Raw genomic sequence first — 18,446 nt, 5'->3', positions numbered from 1 at the left:
ATAAATCATTAAGGGTATTTAATGGGTTTATACATTTGTCATGAAAATTAGACCCATCTCATTGCTCTGTCACCCCTAGAACAATGTGTCTGCTGTGATTTAGAAGTGAACATATAAATATGTCTTTCATTTAGGAGATTTTTTTAGTGACAGCTTTAGTATGCACCTCATGATGAGTATAAAGCAATCGATAAGCAGCTGTGTCATACAAGGTTATCCCAAGTTCAAAGCAGGCTTGGTAGTGATTGGTTTCCAAAGTCGGATGCATCAGGCTGCTGTGGCCACAGGAGCAAGGTCACTGAGAGGATCTGATGACAGTATAAATAATAAAGCAGAGCGTAAGTAATTTGTTGACAGCACCTCTGAGACAAAATTGCACTTTATTGCACTGGATTTGGGGCTTGATGATGTGACCTTTCACATTTCTTGAAACCTCTTTTTATTTTTCACTTTTAACTTTAATTTTTTTTTTCTTTCTGTCGCAATGTCATTGTGGTTTTAAATAGACTAAAGAAGGTAGTTTGAAGGGAATAAGTCAGTTAATCACTTCCATTCCATTATTGAATTAGAGACGGGTGTGACGGATGAGGTACATTAAAAAGATAGACTGGTGGATATGTATGTATGATCCTGCTTAACACAATGATGTTTTATCTTTACACTAGTGTTATCATGCAGAAATGAAGCATCTAGGTGAAATAGTGGATTATAGTCTATGTTAATTGCAAGATACTATGGCTAAAATTGAGTACTGAAAACCAAGCCACCTCCCCTTTGGACCCTCCATGCCTCTCTCCATAATCCCGTCAATACTCTTTTCCCGTACAAGTCTGTGTCAGCAGCAGCCGAAGGTTGTACATGCACGGGGACTTCTCCAGCAGCTGAATGTCAAACTTTATTGAGTGGGTGGATCCTGTTCATCCATTTCCCCTCTGAGCCTTTCTAAAAATACTGTAAACCTTGACAAGGAGCTATTTTAGAGGAATCATATTCATGAGGATAGTCATGGGAAGCTTATTTTGGCAGGCTTGCATGTGTTCGATTTGCATGCTTCCTTAGTCAAGGGCTTGGTGAACTTGTGTTGTGAGCCAGTTGGACATGGGCTAAAGAAAGAGCATCTGGATTTTGGGACCTCCTGGGTTGGGACGTTTATTAGTGAATTTATTAGAAGGAAAAGAAGTGAAGATATTCTTATAGGAATGTTGATATGTGACTGAAGTCATTCATTCCAGGCATTTGCACACCAGCCTGCAGCTTATTGGATCTAATTTCATAAAACCTGGCTGTGATTTCTCTCCAGGGACCTTAATGATCTTGCCACTTTCAATAAACATTTATAGAAACTACTGCCAGCCTGTGGATAAGAGAAACTCCTATGAGAGACACTATCTTCCAAAAATACTTAAAGACACCAAAAAAAACACCCACCCACAAGAAGATCAATAGAAAATGGCAAAAGGTAGCATTTGCTGGGTAACTGGAGCTGAATTGCAGTACCAGACATTTGCATTGTAGGCATGCAGTAGGTATGTTTGCTTTTCTCACTTGGAAAACCGTGCACATCGGAGCAATACTATAATTGGGACCAGCAAAACGATGAGTGTGAATAAAAGCAAACTGTAAGAGATAAGATGGAAATTAAGCAGGTAAAAGCTGTTCCACAGTCATGCCATTTGGGTATGGTATTGCACAGTACTCATGTTTGCACCTCTAAGAGATTTCCATTTTTTCGCATAAAAAAATCCAGATATGAAGCCGAAGCTGCCTTCTTCGCCAACCTGAAACTGTCTGATTTCAACATCATTGACACCCTTGGAGTAGGAGGGTTTGGACGAGTTGAGCTGGTAGGTGAACTTTTTTTCTTTGAAATTTGTGTGATGTCCTAGAATAAATACTGTGTTACAAGTCTTTCAATTTTTCTTTGTTATTATCACCTGAATAATCACCTGTTATTATCACCTGGAAGAAAATTAGGTGATGGGATTACATGTTTTCTAATGGTTGAAGAAAGCTGAATTACATTTCCTGATAAATAAAAATATACAAATAAATGCTTTGCAGTTACCAGGAAGTATTTACGTACTAAGTTGAGAGATAAGCACACACCTCTCTCCAAGTGGTCCTGTGTTTATGGCATTGATTGCCTTTTAAAAACAACCTGAATAATTTTGTGGCTGGTGAGGGCTAAGACTGAAAGAGCAGCCTAAAATTTTACTTAACCAAAGCTGGATTAATAGTACAATGTCTCTTCTAAGTAGTTTCTAATTCAGGTCTAGAGATAGTTTTACTTGGTTGTCATGAAAGCTGTACATTCAATGTCTGAACTATGACACTTCACAGAAAACTACTTATTTTTTGCAGAATTTTAAAGAAAGGACAAGATCTGAGCTTGCTTTTTGTGCTGCTTGGATTTAGAGCTCTGCAGTCTTCATTAAAATAAAGTCCAAGCAGGAGGAGACTGAAATGGTAGCTGTTGCATGACCTGTTTGTAATATCACATAAAACTAAAAACTTAGAATAGAAAGAGGGAGCTTAGTTTTCATCACAGTGCTGACCACAGAGGAGCTTCTGATACTGGACACTTGTACAGTATGTTAGGAACTCCTGTAAATTAGGAACAGTAAAGGGAACAGTTACTGCTGCCATCACAGCATTTGGGGGAAATCCCCGCTCCATAACCCTGCGGGAGGGAAAAACATGTGTAGGGCTGGGAATTGGAAAACTAGCAAAATTAGTGTTTGGGTGATTATTTGTGACATAACAGGTAAATTCTGTGTTAAAAGTGCAACTCACTCCATGTGATTTGTGTCTGACTTTCCCTGTTTGGATGTATGTAAAATCATGCAGAAGAGAGCGTAGCGTGTATGTGAGAACACTGGTCCCTTCCTGGGGTTTGGGTTTGTATGTATTATTTATCTATTTATTTATTTATTTATTTGCTCTTAGCAACTGTTGTTTTGGAAGAGAGTCACAAGAGCTCCTCCATAGCCTGGGAAGGCTGTCCTTTCCCCACGCCTTCTATAGCTATCTGCTGCTGAGGGTGCTTTAGAGCAGGGGTTTAATTCGGGTTGCACTCAGCCTCTCTTCTGAAGGCCCTTCACCTTCTGTTTGACAATAGCATAAAGCTCAGGAGAATTGTCTCCTGAGTTAACAACCCCTCTAGCTTCTCTACCTGAGGTGACCTGTAGTGAGGGACCCACCAGTCTGGGGCTCGTTTTGAAGCTTATGAGATTTTTTTTTTCATATTTAAGACTTCTTTGATGCACGCTGTCAAGATGTTTGAAAACTCAAGATGTTCCTGGGAAGGTGCAGAAGTTTGTATTCATGAGGGGTTGCTTATGGGACCCTCAAACCACATAGATATGAAAGCAATTTGGACTGTTACTGATGGCCGTGGGCCAGTCCTCTACCTCTGGCTGCTCACAGAATTAATTTGGAAGCTTTAAGTTGTTGACACAAACTAAATCTTAGCAATGTGTGACACTTGGCTGGGTGTGCAGAGGTGGATGTGTTCTGTCACTTCAGTGTATCAGATCAGAATCAGGTAGAAATATTTAATTCTTAGGAGATGTCCAAGTCTCAGAAGCCTCCTTTAAGCCCTGGTGTCACCTATGCAGCCTGCCAAAGGCTACTGATGAGAAAAATATTTCCATCACCTTGTAGGGGTTTTCTTCAGGGGTGAGTGCCTCTCTCCTAAGCAGAAAAATACTGGTTAAAGTAATTTTCTGTAGTCCTTGACTAATACTGAATTGCACACAGAAGGATAAAAGATACTTAAACATTTAGCTTAACACTCCAGATCTTATTTTTTTTCTTTACCACTGAGGGAAATTCTGTTATTAAAACAAGAAATATATTTTTTTGTCAAAATCGAGCCTATAATTGCTACCTCTTGCTTCTGTCTTCTCCATGAAAAATATGTTTTGTGATTTAAGGCTAAAAAAATGAATTAATGCAAAATGTATTGGAGGGATTGACTCTTTTATTGCCTAAGTGTGTTAGTGTGCCTGCTAGTGTACAGCAGTATTGGAGTTTCTTCCTAGAAAACATTCACATCTTTGCACTTTTCAAGAGTAAAATTGATCAAATAAATAAAGCACATTGCAAGGAAGAGGATTTTCATAGCTTAATGTTGGCTGCTGTGGGTAAGCGCTGCCCAAGGCATCTCCATACCCTTTAAGAGGGCAACTGCTGGTGTCTGGTTGGAAAGTGGAATGTCTAGGACTTTGTATGAGTCTTGCTGGCCAAGAAAGAATAACGCTCCCATTGGTCTGCATTTTAATTTCCTAATTTTTGGGTGTGGTTTGTATAAATACATGCTGGTTTTCCAGGCACTTCTGTGAATGCTGGCTGTTTGGAGAGGTCACGCCTTCAATGCATTCATACACAAGTACATGACTTTTAGGCGAAACAGCCTAAAATTTCAATTGTTTTCAATTCTGTGGAGATTACAGGTGGAAATATCTTTTTGTCTTGCTTTTCTAAGTAGTTGTATTTTTTGTGTGTCAAGAGACATTTCCCACATATTTCCATTGGTGTTGAATGTCATTTGCTCAGTTTTTTTGATGGCTACCTGATGCCTCTTGAAACCTATCTTGTCATTGTGGATGCTGTTCTTCCTTTTCATCCACATCTGGACCAAGGAATCAACTTTTATCCAGGCTTCTCTCAAGGGGGGAAACCAGCTGAGTAGTGGCTGTGCTATTTTAGACAGGGATCAGCTCTGCCACTGGAACAAGAGCACATAAAGGCTTTTGTTCACTTATAGCAGGGCCTGTGTGATCCTCAGTGTTTGCAAAGCAAACAGGCAGGTTGCAGAGACCACAGACTGCCCAAGGCTGCCTGGTGCCACATTCCTAGGACAACCCTCCTGCATTTCAGGCGGCTGCCAAGTAGGTGCAAGCTGCTCTGGGACATGGCTTGCCCAGCTGGTGGGCACCTCTCCTAGGAGGGCAGAAAGAAAACAGTAGGAGCAGACTTTTTGGTTTTTAATAGCATGGATTAACAGATGCATCCACTATTTTTTGCAGCTCAGCTTCTCAGCACCATGTCAATTAAGCATCTTCTGTGTTGGGATCCAGGTGCCTCAATAATACATTGAAACAGGGAGTGTCATCTCAGGTTCATGTCCCACAAAGCACCACTTTGCAGAGGACAGGGATGTAGGTCAGGTATCCTCAGCCTTCATAAATCATCTCTCCTGAACTTAATTGTTCTTGTCTTTGTTCTATAATTTCCTTTTTATTTATGTTCTGTGCTTCTAATCATCTGCCCCAGGTCAGTTATTTTGGATTTAAATCAAGATTATTTTAGACAGCTCTGAAATAAATGTATTGTAGTATCTGAACATACAGGATAAGAGTCATTATTGCTGCGAAATCAATTCATGTCAGTGATGGCTGAGCACAGGTAGACTGAAAATCGGGTCCATGCCTGAACACATGCCTTTTAGTTACATTGATTTACACAGTTATCACTTCCAACAATCACTCGGTGATGGGGGAAAGAGATTTTAAATCACTCCTGTTGTTATAAAATCACAAAAATAATGCATTTTCTCCACACCCCATCACAAGCTTGATTGAGACTTGCTTTCAGCTACACCTTTCTTCACTTCTCAGGACAGATACGCCAGTGAAAACCTATAAACTTACCCACCGTCCCTGCACGTACAAGCTTGGAGGGAGCTGTGCCTTCTGCAGTCCTGTGGATAACATAAGGCTTGGGACATCCTGAAGGCAGCAGGCAATAGGCAGTATAAGGAAAGTCTCAGTTTTTAGCCCTGACTTGACAAAACATTTAATCATATTCTTTAACTTTCAGCAGTTTTGTGGAAGTTGGTGGCACTTAGAGCACACACTTCAACTATGTGGCCATTAAACCTTGGGCTGGAAGGGACCTGAAGAGATTATCATCCAGGCAGAGTCAAGTATACCTAACCACTTCTGAACAGTTTTCCTTAATTTCTTGTTAAAGTCTTCAGGGAAGGATGTTCCTAAGAAGGTTTTTCCTAATGTTTAACATCTCCCTGCTGTAGCCTGTAGTAGGCTTGAAATAAAAACGCATACAACCCTTGAGGCTGGGTTGTATGTGTTTGAAGACTGTTATCGCATGAACCTGAAGAACTCTTTTCTTTAAAAGAATGTGCCGCTTTTGAGCTTTACATCTAATTCGTGCTTTCTAGGCCTGTGATAGTTCTTGTTCCTCAGTCTCCAGCTGGCTCTCACCTCTTTAGAGCGATGCCCAAACCAGGCACATTAGTCCAACCTGGACCTTCCTCTGATCAGATAGAGCTGGACAGCTAGGGGCAGCACTTTGCCACTGCTAAGTGGTGTCCATTTTATTTCAAGTCATTGCTTCAATTTGTAAAAATTAGTTTAATTCCCTTGCTTTTCTCAAAAGTGCTCCCAGACCTCTCTGGCTTGATTTTAATAGTTGCAAAGTTAATAACATTCTTCTTATTTCATAATCCAAGCCATTAATGAAAATGTTTTATGGTGTCATATACTAGACGAGACCCCCTTGAAGTCATTTTGGCTTGATGGTGGCTACTGAAAGCTAAACTCCTTTACAATATGGATATTAATGAAGACATACACATAAAACCGAAGCCTTTGTTGCAGCCACATTTTACTGGAGCTATACAAGGCCTTCATATAATGGACAGTACAGCATTTTTCATTTTTATTCATGTTTTAAGAGAAATCTGGCCACAGATTATGAAGTGCAATCAAATTTATTATAGCCTCTAGCCTGTTTGGTAAACAAATCCATTAGTGAATTAATTAGATGGCGAGAAAAAAACCCAACATAATTGTCTTCCAATAGAATGACAGATGCATAATTCAGATATTTATTAGTGAAATTTTCCAATTGCATAGCTACCGGTTTTTTCCAGCTATTACGAAGCTTTTTATTAGAAAGATCTGTCTTCTCTGTGAAACATCTTGATTATTTTTTTGTCAGAAATCCTTTCGCCTCCTTCCTTTTGAAAGAATGGGAATTTTGAGTGCTGTCAAGGTGAAGAAACTGAGATTTAAGTAAGGGATTTGAAGATCAGGTGCCTGAGTAAACGCCACATTCATCTGACAATGAAACTGCTGCTACTGAGCTGAGTAAACTGAGTAAAATGAGGATTTGGCCTTTTTTCTTCCTTCCCTTCTTAACTATATTCAGGACACATAATTTTAATGATGCTGTGAGATGGAGCTGGACCACTGCAGAGCTTTTTTAATGGTTTTCCTTAGGTTTTTAATTGCTAATGGAATTAAATACATCCTTTGTAGATGGAAACATATTCTCAGAGGTTGTGTGTTCATCGAAAGGGTGTTGTCAAAGTTTGGAAAGATGAGAAGCCATTTGTGGCCCACCAAATATTGTCAGAGGCCAAATCAGGTTATGAGCTGGTCAAGCCGGAGGCTTCAGCTCTGGTTGGAGGCAGGAATAGGACATAAAAATAGGTGCTTTATTGTGAGCAAAGCCAAACTGAAGAGCAGGGCAGGATCATGTATGGTTGGAGAATTGAGATCCATCTGATGTTTTCAAGAAACCACAGTAGTGAGTTTTTCCATTTGGTTTTGCATATTTTAGTTATATAACCCTTCTTCTGCTATTTACTTTTTATTGGAATGATTTTATGCATGAAACAGTTTACATTCCTCACTGCTTTTTAGCCTTTACCTTCTAGACATTTTTGAAAAATAGTATTTATCTCTGGGCTTCACAGAAAGACACAAATTTAAATATAATTTCCAATGTCTTTGCTTATAAAATCTTAGTTGTGCCTGTTTTCAAGCACTGAATATCAATTTTCAGTACAAGGATCAGAACACAGGATTACAGGTTTTTAGCACAGTTGAGTATTTGATGAAGCAACTTTAATTGTTAAATAGCTGAGGGTTTCTAAGGACTGTGCATTTTTTGGTGTGTACTTAGGTGTATTCACAGAGTAATTTTGCAGTTTATTTTCCTGTAGAGTCCCACAGCACTCAGATTGTGATGTGACATTTAGTGCTTTCCCAACCAATTGAATTCAGACATTTTCAAAGAAAATGAGGTCACTGTCATGGACAGTTTTGACCCTGCTGCCCACTTGTTATTAATTCTTGATTCATCCTTCAAAATTTCAGCCTACAGTATATCTTAAAGACTTAATTTTTACTCCATGGTTTTTCTTGTCATCTTAGATCTTTTCTTTTAGTCTTGACTTACTTGCCAACCTAACCCAGTCCAATCACCATGCCTGTTCACACAGCATACAGCTAACCCAAAACTAACGTGATGTTGAATATGAGGTGGAAAGGCTATAATGAGAAGCACCATGTAGCCTATTTATAATCTGGATATGCAAACTACAATTTCTCCCTGAGCCTTAGCTCAGGAGAGCAGGCTGAATATGGCCTTAAGGAGACGTGTAAATACCTTTAAAACCCTAACAGAGAACTGCAGTACCAGAGCAGGCTTTGAGGCATAAATATGAGCAAGGTACTTCCTCGCTTGCCCAAATAGAAAGAAATGCTGGCAAGAATGCTAGTTGTAAGGCAAAGAATATTATTATGGGGTAATCTGTTTCATCCTGAAAGAACATAAATATATTTAGTACTAAAAGCATGCTGTACTCTTTTGCTGGGAGAGAGAAGTCACCACTTTGTTCATGCAGCAGTTCAGCTGTTAGGAGTAGGAGAGCTCAGCTTGCAAGTGCTGTGCTCAGCAACAGCTGCTGCTATTTTTGTTTGTTCGAATGCATCTAGCTGGGAAGCGGCAGAAAATAAAGGACCTTGGACATACCAAGCAAGCAAAAGCATTTGCACTTCAGTTCCCAAGCGCTGCAGTTGAGTTGATTGTTACTTAACATGATACAAAGATATTCATGTTTCATGACAGCACAGATTTCTGGCTCCATTATATCCGAATAATTTAGCAAAACACACAGCTAGCAGAAGGCCTTTGGAAAAGCATCTTTGTCGGGTATCGGTGCACCCACACAGGTAGTTCAATGGGAGACATGAGCAACAAGAAACCTGTCTGTGAGTCATGGACACAAGAGTTCAAGAAAAGCTTCTGTCCAGCTCCTGACAGCTCACCATTACTGTGTATTTAGGAAAAAGCCACATCTCCAGAGTAAACGAAATATTTTTTACTTGCACAAACTCTCCTCCCTGTGTGTTCCCATTTAGTTGGGAGCATGGCCAGCTCCCTTGAAGATGAGCAGAATAGGCTTCTGAGCAAGTTTTTTGTGAGTGTGGTGTCCAGATGCTGTGAAAGTTCATGTTCAAATACCTCCATTATATCAGTGAGAAGAAATCTGGAGATTTTTGAATGGCAAACACCATTCCTGATGTAACCTCTATGTAGCTGCCAAAATGAAGGAAGGATAAACTACAAATATAAATATGTGTTCAGCTTTGCTTTCATGCCCTTGGGTCTGTTGCTCTTCCATGGCTTCAGGGGTCTGCACAGGGTACCATAGTGGCAAATACTGTGTGTTGCAGCTCCTGGGAGAAAGAACCACAATCATAGGGCTTCTTGGAAAACCCACAGCCATGCAAGAGCTGCAACTCACAGGCACAACATCTGTGGTAAACAGGAATTCAGAAAATCAGAAGTTCTTTGCTGTCTTCTCCTAGAAGAAGGTCATGCAGGAATAGGAGACTGGGCATGAATGAGATAGATGCACTTAAAATAGCATATCCTCAGGCTAGGTATGGCAAAGTTCAGGCACCTCACAAGTCTTCACTGAAAAAAAAACCTTCTTTGGGGGATTTTTCTACTTTCTGGTAAATATTTATTAGTGTTTACAGTTTGTCAAGGTCACTTTGCATTGTATCAGTTCAGCTCTCACTGGAGTAGCATGGAAATTGCTCACCTTGCAGACTAGATATATAATATACATATATGATTTATATTAAATAAAGGCAGAGCAAGAGAAAGGATAAGAAACAGATACACCCATTTTTTCTTTTTTCCATTGAGGTCTGGATTTTGTCTCATCAATATCCATTTTCCCAGAAAGTCTGAAAAAGCACTAAGGTGTAAAACCATATTTATTTGTACATGAATTATAGCTGTGTTAAAAGAACACCACTGTATGTTTGGGAAGTTGCAGAAGTTGATACACCATAAAGCAACGCTTTTGGAACAGTTCCAACATTTTCATATAAGCAGAGAGAGCCCAGGAGGAGCTAGCTGAGACCTAATGAAACAAGGACTTGGAAAAGCAAGAGAGGTTGGATCTTTTCTTTTCTCCTTCTCCTCCTCTCCTTCTCCTCTTCTTTTCTTTTCCTCTTCTCCCCTGTGCTTTCATCTTGTCCCAGTCTTGTAGCATTCCTCTTCTGCTCAACTCGCTACCAAGACATCTTCACCCCATTCCTAATGGCCTTTTTAGTTTCTTTACTGAAGCAGCATTATTTTCTCAATGCTGAAAAGATAGTCCTGTGAATTCAGCTTATTAGCAGCAGAATGAAGGCTGTTTCCCTGCTGTGTCCTCTTCGAGGGAACTTCTCCTTGAGTGTATTTTCAGATAGTGACCCATCTGTTTGGGTTCGCTCAGGGGCAGCTTTGTAATGATGACTCAGGCTGCCAAAAAACCACCTGGTCACATGGGAATGGGGCACAACACTGAAGCACAGCCAAAGGCCATGACACTGGGTGGACAATGCTTCCCACATGACCACAAGGGACAGAGGGAGAAGGCAGCTGTGGGGCTAGCACAGAAGAAAGCTGCTTTCTTCAACTCCCGTCCACCCCGATAGCATGGGGTTTCCTTGCTTCAGAGGTCTGGGCGGGTGTCACACGTGAAGGACAGGAATAGCTGGGTCTTCATGAGGCTGGCAATTGCTGTGAGTTCATGTGATAGGAGGGAGATAAAAGATGGAGGTATGACTTCTCATGTAGCCCTGTCCAGTTAATATCTGGTGGTTGAAGATGTAGCCACAGCTCCAAATGTGTGGTATCCCATCACCACAGTGCTTGGACCAGAATATTGTGCAAAAATATTTCTGGGTTTATATTTATAGTAGATATTCATATAAACATATATGCAATGTATTTTATATCACTATGCAAATACATACGTATGCAAAATAAAACCAACTGTTTCTTATTCTGTTTTGCTTCTACAGTTGGTTCATTTAGTGATAAACAGCATTTCTGCTGTTATTTTTGTCACTGGGGTACAGTTCATTTCCTGGATCAGAGTCCTGCAGAATGACCTAATTATTTAATTTTACCTCTTCTCTCTCTGGCTTCGTACATCACCTCTTTAAGGTGGTGTTTGGAATTTATTTAACTACATTCCCTATTGTATTTTCTTGTGTTTTGGGGGAGAAAATATATTCCTGTTCCACAACTGGAAGGGCTTATATCCTCCTCCAGAGGTTCATTTGTAACAGAGAGGGCAAGATCTCAAGCAGATTCACCAGGAGGGATCTGACCAGGAGAGTATCAGTAGTAACTACAGCTTTACCAGGGTTCACTATTTTGGGGATTATTGCACTAGAAAGGATAGTATGGGTCTGCTCTTGGTGGAGGTTTGCTGTTCAGCCTGCTTTGCGTTTTGCAATTAAGTCCATGCAAGGTGGAGGCAGAATTGCAGCCATGGACCATGTGCCAGAGTGCAATGATGAGACGGACATAAATGGAAAGCTGAAATGTGTGTATGAAGGTGGAGAGAAAAAGGAGTATACTCAGTGCTATAAATTTTATTTCTAATTTTTCCCTGCCACTGGGCCTTTCAGCAGATAGGCAGGTTTAATATTATTGTTGAATCTGGACGTTTTCAGTGACTTTGATGTTTGCTCTTACTGCCAGTGTGCGGAATCTCCAAGAGAGATAATTTTGGAGATTTTTGTGCTGGTGAAAGGGCAGTGACTGAGTGAGGTCAATGTGAGGAGAGGAGTGAAAAAAGGGGACAAAGGACCAGAAATTCTTTTAACTTGCAAAAAGAGATTGAGAGATATGGAAGCTGGTGATTACCCTTTGTCGATCTTCTTAGTGGTTCAGCTACACTCAGAGTGATTGAAACCCAGGACACCAGGAGATCTCCACTGAATCAATTGTCCTGGGGCCTTTGAAATAGTAAGATGTTGCTTCCCATTGAGTGAGAGCTGATCTCATGATTTGTGTAGCAAGGGTGGCTTCATTGCAAACTGCCTTCCATGGAAAACTGCATACTTTTCCCTTTTCTGAAGCATTTGGAAGATTTTTGTGGTGGGTGTCTTTGGGAGGCTAAGCTTCCTGCCTAATGTATCCCCCTTCTTCTGAGCTGCGAGTCAAAATCCTTGTGGCTTCTGTGGCTCTGTGAGTTATTTTTCTCATTATACTTGAAGGACAAAGTGTTCTTCTCAGCAGCCGATTCTCAATGGTGATCCTTCTTTTTATTATTATTACATAAAAAGAAGTCCGAGTGACTTGTGGATGGGATTTTTTTTCTACTTTTGAAATGATATTGAGCTTAATATTAAAAATTACTGTTTGTAAGAATTATAGAAATCACCTGGAGCTCCCCAGATTTACATCATAAAAATAGTCATCTTCATTACCACATTTGGCAGAAACACCAAAGCATGGAGAGGACTCAGCCATATTGAAGAAGGAGAAGTTGCAGGTTTTATTTTACAGATGGACCACCAGTTGATCCAAAATTTAAGCCTTAGATTTTGTGCCTTTACAGCTTGTTTTGGAGCATCAGCACATTTAATGCAAATTTATACCCCCACACTATCAAAACTCTTGCAAATCCTCTGCCTTATGAAGCACAAGAGTAGTGGGAATGGAAAATGGATCTAAATTCTCCTGTGGCATTAGGTCAAAGTCTTGCATTAGCTGATTGTAGCCACCTGATTGTTCTATATTTAAACATTTGTGGCATTGATAACATTATGAAACACCAAATAAAACTACTGCCTTCTGCTTCCTCTTAGTAATTTCCTTCCTGTACAAGTGCAAGTATGTATAGGAAAGCAGGTTACTTCCCCTCCATTGTGTGCACAGGCATTCCTGAAAAAAAACCAGTAATTAATAAAAGAAATGTCTTATTAATGAAAGAGAAAAATCAGGTAGTCAGAATCCATGGTATTAAAATCATAATACCTGAAGTGGACATGCTGGGAATTATTTGTAGTACCCTTTATTCTGTAATATTGGAATTTATTCATACAGGTCTCCATCAGTTAGTTGTGGTTTTTTTTTAATACTAATGTCTAGTACAGATTAAAATTAGGAAAATAGGAAATTATGTTTCAAGTAGGTTTAGAGTGCTAAATATTACTTTTTTTAAAAGTTCCATGTCCAAATTGACCAAGAAGTGTTCAAGTTTGCTACTGGAGCTACTCTCTTGGTTCCATTGTTCATTATTATTTGTCTGTGAACAACCTAACCTTAAAAAAATACAGGCTGAAAGAAAACGAATCTGACCCATAATATCTAATAGGGATTTGCACAGGCTTTTGTTTGAAATAATTTGTGTTGCAGCTGATTGTGCTTGTCCATCACCAGATGGACAGGTCTGATGGGAAACCAAGCAATCTGGATTACTATCAAAAGCAAGAGGCATAATTTCTCCAGAAGTATATGCTCTAGTCATAATAAACCTTAATGGGTTTTTTTGCAAGTTTTGATAAGTTCTGCTCAGCCCAGATTTTACCTTAGCTTTCATCATGTCTTCATTACCTGCATGTCACCTCACTCCTTTCCCTGCTATCCTGAAACAGCCTGGTTTGATTTAGATGCAATGATATCAAATGATTTATTTGAAACAGTTGAGCTGAAGTTCATATGCCATTTATTCAAAATGAAACAAAAAAACCCCAAAGCCTAACCCCAAACCAAAATGCTTTTATCACTTTCAGTCTGCCATAAAGGCAGAATTTCTTTCTGCTTTGAGCTGTGGTCAAACCACAGAGCGAAGGCAGCACTGTGTAGCACCAGTTCAAAAAATAACTGAGCAGCTCTACTGCATAGATGAGGAAAAATGTTTTTCTTTATTTTATGTGGATTGTTTAGGTCTTTGTACCCTGTTTTCCTGAAGATTAAATGGCAAACAGGCTTCATGCAAAGATAATAGTTATGAGTCTCAGCGTAAAATACAGAATAGTCCCTTTGGAAAAAGAAAAGTTTCATGTGGTCTTGGAAATACTTGCAGCCATGGAGAAAATAAGAAGCCACAAATCTGGAGGCTGAAACCCTGAGTGGTTTTAAAACAGATAAAGGAATGCATGCATATATACATACTGAAGAACTTAGTGATGAAGACTTTGGCCGTAAATGGGTGGACTCTCATTTATTAGGGTTTATTTCTGAGTTACTTGTGGTGGTGGTGGAAATCTCTTTGCCAGCTGACAATTGCCCTTTTGGGTTTGATTTTCTTAAGCTGTATGTGTCTTTGTGGACATCAGAGTACCAGTTTGATTTTTGACAAAGATGGAATGCTGAGGATACCATCCCTCCTTGATTTTCTGTGCAACTTGAACCTTTACATAAACAAAGCAGATGCAGAGGAAACTGTTCAAGGTTAGGGTATGCAGCCTGGGAAGAGTGTGGAAGGTGCCATGTCGCATATCAGCCCACATATCTGTTACCAAGAAAATATAAAAATAGGTATTATACTAAATAAATGGAGATTGCATAAGTGTTGTCTTCTAACGTAAAAGACAAGCTATATTTCTGATGGGGCTTGATGACAGTCAAGCTGCTTGTCTGCTGCCGGAAGCCAAATTCCAAAAAGAAAACCAAAATAGAAGTCGCCAAATGGCACCTCTTACTGTAAAGGGCAAAAAGCATTCAACTGGCAATACTATTGTGAGCAGCTGCTGGGGGAATTTAGCAAACTAAGAGGCCTGGTAGGTCAGTGATGAGGTTCCTTTCTTGTTTGGTGGTGACCAAGAGGGGATGTCCAAGGTGGAAAGAATGGCTGCCTTCCAGCTGTCTTTGGGATGGGTACTGGTCCCTCAGAGCAGGCTGGGGATGGCTTAGGGTTCAGAAGTTACCAGGGTTACACCGGCGAGCAAGCAAACAGCTCCCTTTAACCTCATCTCAGGAAATCAGGCTAAAAATAGGTTGCTGAGGCTTAAGGTTAAAAGTAAAGACGTGACCAAGCAGTGCCTTTGAAAAGCCAGCTCTGCTCATCCTCTACAAACATCCAAGGACTGCATTTCCCTGCCAGAGCCAGTGCATTTGTTGCTAGCTATAGAAAAAGGCTTTGTGAAAGTTGTGCGTTAGCTAGCAACATCTGACCTAAGTAATGCTGATAGTTGGGTTTTCCCTAAAACGCATTTTTAGAAATGGCTTTTCCATTTAACAATAGGTCAAGCATTTAGAAATACAGTTTATACCAACATGAAGCTGATAACTGAAGAGATGAAAAGAATTATTTGAAGGTAGTGTAGTGGGATAACTGTGTCTCCATGCAGTTGGACTGTCACAACTTGGCAGGGCATTTGCATCCTGCTTCTAACCATTGTGTTTGCCTTCTCTACCCAAGGTCCAGTTGAAAAGCGAAGAATCAAAAACGTTTGCCATGAAAATACTGAAGAAACGTCACATCGTGGACACAAGGCAGCAGGAGCACATCCGCTCGGAGAAGCAGATCATGCAGAGCGCGCACTCAGATTTCATCGTGAGGTACTGTCCCTTTGCCTTGTGCGCTGCCGTGGGGGAGCAAAGCACAGCTGATCTCGGCATTTCATAAAACCACATCACATAGCAGTAATCCATCTGTCACCAGAAACACCCTTTAGCCATAGCTTCCCTGCAAGGAACTGTGGGTGAATGGACTAAGGTCTTTCCCAGGTAAACGTGAGATTACTCTGCCCATGGGGGACAACCACCCAAGCCTAAACTTAACTCAAGTCTTAACTGGTTTGCCTTGGCCCTGTGCTGTGCTCACATGGCTTTGTGGCTTCTGGAGCAGGCACACCCCCAGCCTGCAGCCTTGGCAGAGCTTGATGAGGCTGGCAGGTGATGCTCCCAGGAGATGTATGCACCATTACTTGGCATTGTCCCTGCTCAAGGTTAATTTTCCTTGTTCTTCTGAGTTTCTGAGTTTTCCTTCCCACAAAGGGAAGCTGGAAGGCAGGGTTTAATCTTTTGAGATCATGCGCTGCCATGTGAATAGAGAGTTGTATCCAGTGCTTCTCTTTAGGGTATATTACATACATTCAGTTCAGCATCCCTTGACTCATCATGGATAAATGCACTAAAGCCATATCCCTCCCCCAGACCTAAGCAGATGCTGTTCTTCAGTGAATAAAATCAGGTGCCAGGCATTTTCTTTGTTTTAACCCTAATAAGCAAAGTTCTCTGACTCTTCAGGGATTGTGAGTATCTGTTCAGCAGGAAACAGAGGTGGTTCCTTGTATGTTTTAGGTCAGGGTAAGATCAGTGGGTTGTGAAGATCTCTGGCAGGGAAATGCATTTCACTGAGCTGGAGGCATCTAAAAGGGCAGCCTCTGATCTAAGCCAAGGGCGCTTCATCCCACCCTCAAAGAGATGCCTGAAGTACTTGCCTTTTGCCAAAGGAGATCAACCCTGCTCCCAAAAATTGCTCCAGAGAGACATACTAACCCAGGGGTGAAACCAAACCCCTGTGATAAATACAAAGGCAAGTGCATGGCTGGGATGGACACCCATCAGTCACTAAGAGGGTGTTTCCTTCCTGGGTTGATCCCTGGGATTCCCCCAGAGCCCACGGCTTCGCCTCTGATTCATGGGTGACAACTGCAGCTCAACATCCTATCCAGCTGCTGTTTCCTTCACGCCACAATATTCAATTCACAAACATGTCCCCGTTACCTAGGCTAGAGCCAAATACACCTTGCGGGCTATTTCAGCCTATAGATTCATTTTCTGAAGCCTGAGTTGTCTTGGAATGGGGTTGTAAAGAGAGGTGAAGTGCAGGGCCAGCCAAGCAGAGGCTTGGCATTTTGACACCATTTCCAGAAATACCCCCTCTTAAGTAAAAAGCCCGAGCCTGCAAACATTTCCTAATGGAGCCCCTGATATTCATAGCTAATAAAATAAATACTTCTTCATTCCCACTTTTTATTCTTCAGCAGGCAAGTGAGAAAAAGATGTGTTTGCCATAGCTCTTTTCCTTCCGTATCATGCAATAATTCCCATCCTTCACAGTAACCAGCCTCTCAACTATTTTTATACCCTGTGAGAATCCTACACTGGTAAGGGACTTTATAAGTCATAAAGTCCAACCTTTCACTGTTGCATGTCCCACAGCTAAAAAAATACCTGGTTTACCAAACTCTGTGTCTGCTTTTCCCCCTCACTTCTACTGCACATGCACAAGGATTTGAAGTTGTCTTATAGTTTCTATCCAAAAATTATTCATATACCCTTTCCTAGGCCAGGTGAGATAACACTTTTCTGGGTGCTAGGGTAGAAAAATTACCACTTTGGTAGATTAATTGTGTTTTGAAGTGTTGGGTGAAAAGTGGGTTTAAAATGATCTTGGAATTAGAACACAATCTCTGGGATGTGAGAACTGGCAAGACAAAATTCCCAAAGAACTCGATTATTTTCTTAATCCATCATGAAAATGTTTGTTAAAAATCTTTGAAGAATAGTTCAGTCTGGTTATTAAAATGCATTAAACCAGGCAAAAGAAGCAGAAGACGCCAAGTACCACTAAATAAAATTTACTCATAGCTAAACTAAAAATCTCACAGAACAAAATGCTCAGGGTTTGGTAGAGCAAGTGTTGAGCAGTGGATGTCTGCACTGGATGTCCAAATATTTAGATGATTAAGAAAATAAATAAAAAATGAATTTAAATATTATGACATCTCAAACATAAGACTGATCTACTGAAATAGTGCGGTTTCATCATGTGTAAATTGTTACAGTTAATAAACAATGTTTGATTTTTTTGCATGTTTTAGGCCAGATTTGATGCCCATAAAATTTTCTGGAAAGCAATTTTTCAGCAGTACTACCTTAACTAGAGAAAGTACTTCCTTATTTCAGTAGCATTTTAATTACTGAGCAATTAAAAATATTTAATTATTCATATTTTGGTTTCTTGAATATGTTAAGTTTTATGTAAACCTTAATGTAAATGAAATGTTTATTAAGATAGATTTTGTCTAACTTGCAAGAAATGGGGTATATTTTTTGTTAAACCTAGAGATTTTAACCATATGAAATGGTCAGCAAGTTTGTTCCAACTTTTTTGAAGAAACATGTTATAACTGGTGTTTTAAATGTCAGCATAGGTAATGCTAGAATAAGGAAAGATCTGAAACACTGGTTTATTTTTTTTTTTTCCTTTGCATTTTGTTGTGGCTGCAAATAGTACCTTTTAGGTATAGAATACTTCCCAGGTAGATAAGCTCTGAGCATATTCAGTACCCAAACTCCTGCTTACATCACATCTGAGCTACTGGAATCTTTTTCTGTTAAACATTCCAAAAAATAGAGTGGGTTAGTGCTGCTAAACT

At 40.1% G+C, this 18,446-nt stretch overlaps 1 protein-coding gene across 3 annotated transcripts in view; it reads left to right on the top strand.

Moving 5' to 3' along the window:
- Positions 1-18,446, top strand: part of PRKG1 (protein kinase cGMP-dependent 1) — a 509,003-nt gene that overhangs the window by 473,634 nt on the left and 16,923 nt on the right. For all 3 annotated transcript variants that reach the window (XM_037400740.1, XM_037400739.1, XM_037400741.1), the window contains 2 exons: positions 1,748-1,844; positions 15,479-15,618. In XM_037400740.1, the coding sequence (XP_037256637.1) occupies positions 1,748-1,844; positions 15,479-15,618 (237 nt within the window). The remainder of the gene's footprint in view (positions 1-1,747; positions 1,845-15,478; positions 15,619-18,446) is intronic.

Source organism: Falco rusticolus, chromosome 9, assembly GCF_015220075.1.
Source record: "Falco rusticolus isolate bFalRus1 chromosome 9, bFalRus1.pri, whole genome shotgun sequence".
NCBI lineage: Eukaryota > Metazoa > Chordata > Aves > Falconiformes > Falconidae > Falco > Falco rusticolus.
This window is presented reverse-complemented; position numbering and strand designations above follow the sequence as displayed.